This window comes from Fopius arisanus, unplaced genomic scaffold (genome assembly GCF_000806365.1).
Source record: "Fopius arisanus strain USDA-PBARC FA_bdor unplaced genomic scaffold, ASM80636v1 scaffold00032, whole genome shotgun sequence".
Classification (NCBI taxonomy): Eukaryota; Metazoa; Arthropoda; class Insecta; order Hymenoptera; family Braconidae; genus Fopius; species Fopius arisanus.
Genome location: NW_011887771.1, coordinates 521,264 through 529,392, shown reverse-complemented (window position 1 = coordinate 529,392; position 8,129 = coordinate 521,264). Strand labels below are relative to the sequence as shown.

The 8,129-nt window shown below is 34.0% G+C and overlaps 1 protein-coding gene across 1 annotated transcript in view; it reads left to right on the top strand.

Annotated features, from left to right (window-relative positions):
• Positions 1-55: 55 nt before the first annotated feature.
• The window catches only part of LOC105265868 (elongation of very long chain fatty acids protein AAEL008004), a 14,243-nt gene continuing 6,169 nt past the window's right edge, over positions 56-8,129 (top strand). The window contains exons 1-2 of the mRNA XM_011303639.1: positions 56-316; positions 5,287-5,366. Of these exons, the coding sequence (XP_011301941.1) occupies positions 5,306-5,366 (61 nt within the window). The 5' untranslated portion in view covers positions 56-316; positions 5,287-5,305. The remainder of the gene's footprint in view (positions 317-5,286; positions 5,367-8,129) is intronic.

Here is an 8,129-nt window from a genome sequence, read left to right as displayed (position 1 = left end):
ACTGTTTGATCCTCGTTTGCCAATAAATGACACAAACGGTAAATAAAAAGAGGTGGAAACTAAAAGTTGGAGAGGGGATCGGCAGTTTGCACGAAAATCTCTGGCGGAGTCTTGAGCACGACAGATCCCACTGGAATACAGAGAACGTCAGTTCTATCCCTGAAACAACAGGGAACTCCATTTATCTCAATACCAATAATCCATTATTCCAATGACAATTATTTAACTTACCCCCCAGTTCTCCAAGTGTTCCACACTCAAAAAATTTAAAAACAAAACTAGTGAACAGTTTTTACTTTTAAGTGGAAATCAAAGGGTTAGTAAACTTCATTACATTCTTATTATTTTATACTTCTCAATATTTTCTATATACGCAGAATAAACAGAAGTAGAATTAACAGGATGGATTGGAAAGGTTGAATGATTTGAAAAATAAAATGATGATTGAAGTGCTTATAGGATTGACGAATCAGATGAATCCGTTTGGAGCAGTTTGAAATAATAATTTTTTAAATAACAAAAAAACCAACGGTCGGTCAAAAAAAGCTGCGGGATTGAAAGGCAGGGGTTGAATTTCGGAAAAATCCCGTGAAAGCGCTGTTGTTGCTCATAAGCGCGGTGATATTAACATTTGGCCATTTGTAGCGTCGTCCAGTCGGATTAGAGAATCAAACTGGGGCTGTGCCATTGCCCGGGTCTCTGCATACCCCTCGATCACCCCAATTATCTGTTAAAAAAACTACAAAACCAACCAATTGTGATTATTTCTACCCTCAATAACGAAATAACGAGGGAATCCCACCGACCGAACCCAAAATACTGGCTTATGTGTGCTGATAGGTGACAGTGTGATAGAAAATTTATTTATCATTTTAGATTAATTTTTTATCGTGTCAAAAAGGTGCTGAAAAGTGTCGGGATTCAGCAAGTAAAATTACCGGTTGTTTGGTCAACAAATAGATAATAGATAAATAATCAGAGGGGAAAGAGGAAGCAGGTGGGTGTAGTCTACCCTAGCGCGTGGGTAAGTCATTATTTCTCACAATTAAATTCACCCAAATAATGAAAATTCAGTGACCATGTGTTTCCAATGCTTCGTGAGAAATTATTTCAGCTTTAAAATTGGCTTCCTCACAATAAAGAAATAGTTAATGAACTAAATAATCAGATATTGAGGTTAGAATGCCGCCAGGCACGATCGATTATGTATTGAGGATGGTACCGTCATTGTACCAATGGAATATCTATTTTTAATAATACCCCTCAATATTTTTCCTTTCCTTTCTCAAGTCATGTGGCATATATCACGATATATTTTACTGATGATTCTCCCCGAAATTACCCGGACTTCCCCCTGGGTTTCATTGATAATCAGTTGAGGCGGAGGGGCAGGTGTATGAGTCCTCTAACCTCTGAGTTTATTTTCAGCTCATGAAAAATAGTTTGATGTATTTATATTTGTCGGTAATGTAAGATCTATGATTCATGACAAGCCCTCATGCCGTCGTTTATAAGTAATGATGACACTCATTATCGGTTCTTATCGGACGTCTGTGATTCAATCAGGGGGAATGACAGCGGAATGCCGGCAGTTGGATAATTAGATGAATTAAAGATTTTCTAATTTTTCATTGATAAGATTAATTATCTTGTTCGTAATTGGTAATGAATTGTCCTCTGCTCTTTTTATGCCCTCGAAGCGCTTTGTTATTATTATATTTGTTGTAGTGACAGTTGTATAAGTTCAACAGTCCAGTGAATTACGACATGTTTTGAATTTCAATTGTGGAAGATTGAAGAATGTCGAGGGAGTTTACGGTATTGTCGACATTGTCACTTCGTGATTAACCTCGTGGCCTCGAAAACCATTTAGAATATGATAAGTTATTTTATTGGGATTTTTTATTTCTATCATTTGATTTTCTGGGAAATGATTTGTTTGGTTTGCATTGAAGTTGGGTGGAGCTGTCAACATAATGGGATTAGTATAGAATTGAGGGGTGGAGTCAGAGAGTCGTCATTTGGTGGGGTTTATTTAAAAAATCAAAGTGAACTTTATTTCTGGGGCTCGTTGTTTCAGGGATATTCAGGAAAATGTCTGTGCAATTTCCGGACTTGACATTTACAGTGATATTTGATGATTGAATCGGTGGATATTTTAATGAATCGATTGTCCTCGATTATCATACGATCATTACATAATTCAATGACCGTTATTGCTTGGTGAATAGTTTTCATCGGTGGTGTATTCAGTAATCGGTCGATTGATTCAGACTGTAACTTTCACCCGAATTATTTTAGTAGTTTGAAGTGATGATTTTTAATGGTCTCATTGATATTATAATATCAGATACTTTGGTGTTTGAGAAATCAAAATTGCGGGTGGTATCGGATTTCACGTGAATGTGCAGAATGCGGTGAATTATATTTAGACAGGGCTGAATTTTGCCATTTAAATTTCACGATTTAATCGTGAAATATTTAACAATAAATTGCTGGAGTGCTGTGACTTTCACTCGGGGATTATTCGATATGCTAAATTATTGCGAATGCTCCAATTAACGGTGAAACCGTGAAAATTACTGACGTATGGTGAGACCTTCGTTAAGACCCGATTTGTTGATAAATGGTGTACCAATCGATAAATCGATATTTAATTGTATCATTTGCCGATGATCGACCAGTTGTCTGGGCACGTGGGTGATGTGATGATATTGTGACGTAATTACGATGAGTAATCCCGGAAAGACCGCGTGTCTGGGCAGGCCGTCAGTGCTATCAGTGCAAGAGATAGTATTCATTCTCCTTATCAATTACAAGGAATCATTACCATCCAAATGATATTTTCGTGTTGATGAAAATCAATGGCGCGAATAGCCACGTCGTCGCGTCAAGATTAGAAATAGACGGGAGTAATGAGAATAAAAAATAGGGGCGGTTTCGCAGAGTCTATCTCATTATCGATCCCAATCGATTACTCATCGCGTGACTGGAAGAATTAACCATTACGGTACAGTTAGGATGAAAAATAAAATCTCACTGAATTTCTAAAACTCTATTTGCACTCGTATACAATTCAATTGTCACCCTTCAAACGAAATTGCGAGGAACGCATGGAATTTTACCAATACTATTACCGATTATGTTTGAGTAGTGGGGAGCATTTCTCTTACAGCAAACATCCGTCCTATACCGATTACCTCTTACGTTCGTTACGTAAAAATCAAAGGAGAGGCTGTGAGTCAAGTTGCCGTGAAAGAGAAAGAGGGAAAAGTTGAGGTGAAAAAAGGGAAAAATTTTTTCGTTTAAAAGAGGGAATAAAAAAAGAGAGAAGATCGGTAGTGACGACGAGAAAGTTACTAAACGCCTCAACCTGCTCGGTTGACGCTCCGGGCAAAATCGACTATTACACGCGTAAAGAGGTAACTGTGTACATACTCGTACACACGTTCATACACTCCACGGATCGATGGATATAGGCGACACAATGACTGGACTTATTGTCCGTACATAAAACTCACGACCTTCAAAATATTTTTTCACTCTTGCAGTTTCTTAAACTGTCAAGAAATCTTCGTGAGAATAATCTCTCGATATTGTCATTATCATGTGTTAAAAATTGTTTCCAACTTTTTATATCGTTTTTTATAATAATTTTGGCAAGAAATATCAAAGACTCTTTCGATATTCATTTTTGATCATTCCGCAAATCAATCGTCTTTGTAGACTTAGTGAATAACAATGATAAATGATAATAAAGAAAGAAAATTAAAATTCATGGCAACAATCTTGAAATTATTATCATATATAAAGAAAACTCTAAATTATTCATGAAATTAATTATTATCATGAAGTTAGGAATGCAAAATTATTAAAAATCATTGAAAAATATTTTTTATTCTGACAGTTGCTAAAGTATTGACCAACAAATCCAAAAATCAATAAATCCACAACTTTTTGGAATAAATCTCTTGGAATTGTTATTATCATGGCAAATTAAATTTCTTCCAATTATTCTAATGATTCTACATTTTCCATTGAAATAATTGGGAACTTCCGTAGTTATGGATCAATACTGATATTCAAATAACATTTCCATTGATGAGAGACAGCGGTAAAACTTAAAAGTCTGTGAGGAATTAAAATGGCTAAAAAATATTTTCGACTCGTGCAAGTCGACAACTCCGCGGAAATAATCCCTTGGAATTGTGTGTCGAGTGATGAAGGGAGTTTTATTTGACCTGATAATGAATTTTTTTGTGGCGAACAGACGGTGAAAATTCAAAGGATTAGGGTTGTTTAATATCTTTTCGGATCAGCTGTTGTCATTAGTCCTTAACACGAATCCTATAGGATTGACGTCTGAAATTTGACAAATGGGTTGTATTCCAATGTACGAGTCTATTTATTTCTGATGCTTAGGAAGACCCTCTTCGACCTACTTTTTTATATTGATATCATTGTGAATTCCAATAGTTACGAATCAATACTCATATTCAAATCGTATGTTCGATTGAAGGAAGAGCGCGGAACTTTAAAATTTTTGTGGAATTAGGGACTGAACGACTTACCAGACAGAAAAAAATATATTAAAAGTGTAAAATAAACATATATAAATGAATAAAACGTAAGAAAATTATATAATATACTTTTATTCTATTTATTCATTCCACATGATCCATCAGAATTGAATGAGAATTAGATATTGATTTGTTTAAAAAAACTATTAATTTTTAAAGAAAATATCTACACATCTTCCATTTTATAAATTTAATCAATTAATTCTTACTCATTATTCATTGATTAACCAAAACATTTGTTGAATGATCGGGTGAAACCGATTATGTTCATCATTGTTTTATTTATTTTAACTAATAAATAAATTCCTAGCTCTCACGAGAACTCACATTCGAGAAGAATTTTGTTTTTAAAAAATGCAATTGCGCGTTTGATTTTCAATTTATAAATTCAATCGAGCAATTACGAAACATTCCAACCGGAAAATTCATTCACTTTTCCCCTTCTTTCACACGAAATGTCTGTCGTCCTCATTCAATCGCAAGAATAATTATTGTATCGCAGTGCATTGAAGTGTTTACTATATTCGTTGAAGAAAACAAGAGGAGAAAAACATTGCTGGTTATATATTTACTTGCGATACTATCGTATCAGGCTGCCTTGTCGGACATTATATGCTCTGTTTAGCTTTACCACTGTGAGCTTACATAATATAACGCATAAGTATTTGTCTCAAAAGGATTATAGATTTTTTTTTTCTGTTCACAGGTGAATAATAGAGACGAAAATGACGACCATAGTAGCTAATTTGATACATGGGTACAGGGACCTCATGGACAACAAATCAGGTGAGTAAGTCATGATTTGTTAATGTTAATGGAAATTTAATGAAGTTAATGGAAAGGGAACAATAATTTGTTTATAGAAATCCTTTAAAAAAAATTGAAGCTCCGCGTGTATCAGCGTCCAGAATTATTCACCCCAGAAACTATATTCAGACTAAAATCTCCCAAAAAAAAAATTTGTTCGCTTTTTTTCATTTTGAGTCGTATAATCAGGCAATATGACTGTGAAAAGGTTGATTTTCGTCATTGCAGTAGCTTTGGTTATTTATGGGCCCTACTTGATGTGTGTGAGGAATTACGTATTCTATTAGCGGCAGGAGAGGGACTCTCTTTAAGCTATTTTTTTTTACTTGCGATTCAGTTGATCTATTTATTTTGTTTACTGTATTATTTGTTGTCGTTTAACTTTTGAACTGAAGATTATTCGAGATACATTATTCGAAAGTATTGGACAAGAAAGAAACATAGAGATTGAATATTTGTGTTGAGGAATTGGTTTTGGAACCATTAATGGTCTGCGAGATGACAGTCGTTCGTCAGCTATCGAACGTACAACTTCATTCATTTTTTTTGAATCTTCATTTTTGAAAAAAATGGAGATTTCGTCCGGCAGATTTTTTTAAAATTTTTTTATGAGATGATTTTGTCTGGCAGATTTTTATTTGAGGAGATAACTCCTAGAACCAAGATTCAATAACAAATACAATTGAATTTTCAATACATTGAAAATTCAAGGAAATTATTGTTTAAATCTTCGACATTTTCACGGGTTTTCCGTGTCATATGGACCTGAATAGTTATCAGAATATTCAAAAAATGAATTGATGCATCCGTGGAGAAGCCTGAAAAAATTTCATGTCACTTTATCATTGTTAAATTTCGAGTTTTTCAACTTGTAATTCCAATTTGTAATTTTCCAATAGTGCACTTATGGGCCCAAACGTCTTGGAGAAATTTAGCTTCCCTTTTTTGAATTTCATTGTTGTTTCGTAATGACTTTAAAATCCATTTTGTCTGCGAAAACTCATTCAATATTTATGGCTTCTAAAACACTAGATTAGTCATAAAACTAATTATTTAAATATGATGAAATGGATGGTAATTCTCGCAGACACTCAACGTAAATTATCGCCGGGAATCACCGAGAAATTTTGTCATTTTAGAAGTTTTACAGGGCTAGTAGGATACTTAAACGTAATCCAACTAATTTCAATGGTTTACATAATGAAATTTCTCGACTCTGACGTGTGGGGGCTCGTCGGCTATCCATCTTCCTAGGAATTTGATTGAAATTTATGGGGAAATTTACGCAGTCCATATCTAAAGATCTCATGGCATACATATGAATGACTTTTAGTCATTCAGTCTTGAGTTCATCTTCAGTCTTGGGACTTTGGCACTCGAATAAATTACACAAATTGAAATTATTAATACAGAGAGATATATTTTTCTGAAGTATATCACACTCGTGTCAAGAAACTTGTTTCTTGAAAATGATCAGGTGTGAAATGGTTTTGTGTCGAGTATAAGAATTAATAATCAGAGGAATAGCAGATTTTTTTCGGATTATACTGGAGATGAAAATTTAATTAAAGAGAAAACTAACTGGGGGAGAATCTATACGGGAGCGACTAATTGTTTTTTTTCTCTGATGGTACGCGAATTGGATTTTTGATTATTTTCTTCCTCTGCGAATTATTCTATTGGATAAATGATAATGATTATCGATCCACTAAGTCCCCACAAAAAAAAGAAAAGTAATTTTTTGGACAATTCACTTTGGGCTAAAAAACTAATTGACTCATCTTTCCGATCAATCTGAACATCCACATATTTTTTCTTGGGGCGAATCAATAATTCATCGGTCATTAATCAATTCGTGTCATCATCGTTAATTTATGATGATTAACTAATTATTTTTTTTATATATCTTGAAAGTTAATTGTACACTCATGTCCACATAGTTGAAAAAAGATGAATAATTCTGCGGTCAGTTGACTTTGAAGTAAAAACTGATAAATTCGTCTTTTGGATCAATCTGAACATCTACATATTTTTTCTTGGGACGAATAAATAATTCATCAATTCGATTTATCATCATTAGCGTGTGATGATTAACGAAATAAACGTCTTTTTAAATTGTCGGCTTGTCGGCTAATTGTGCATTCAGGTTTACATCGTTAAAAAAAAGAATAATAATTATTTAGTCAATTAAATGTGGAGTAAAAAACCGATTTGTCTCTTGGATCATTGTGGACATCTACATATTTTTTGGGGAAAGATAATTTTTCTTGCAGTGTGACAAAAGAAAAATTCAAGTGTCAGTGTATCACAGTTGGAAATCGAGCCTCGTGAAAGTAGCACGTGAACGATGTGTCGAGAAGGACCGAAAGAAATGAAAGAGCACGATTGGCGAATGCCAAATCGGAAGAAGCCGCTGTTACAGAGATGGTCATGCTCATTGCGCCATTGAAAATTCCATGTCAGTCGAACAAAACTGTGAAAAATAAAAAAAAAAACAATGCTAAAGAAAGAAAGATGAAACGTATTGATAATTAAAATCTGTCGCAATCACATAAACAAAGCAAAGTTTGTGGACATTTTTTTTCCTTCTATTGCTTTGCAATTTTTTTAATTGTTACGTTTTAATATCTAATTTGTCGTGTCAGGGTTACATTCAATCTATTTGTTCATTTTTCCTCGAATTTTTTTACAATTAATCTCATATCCGTCGGCGCCAATTAAAATATAATTTTTAACACAATT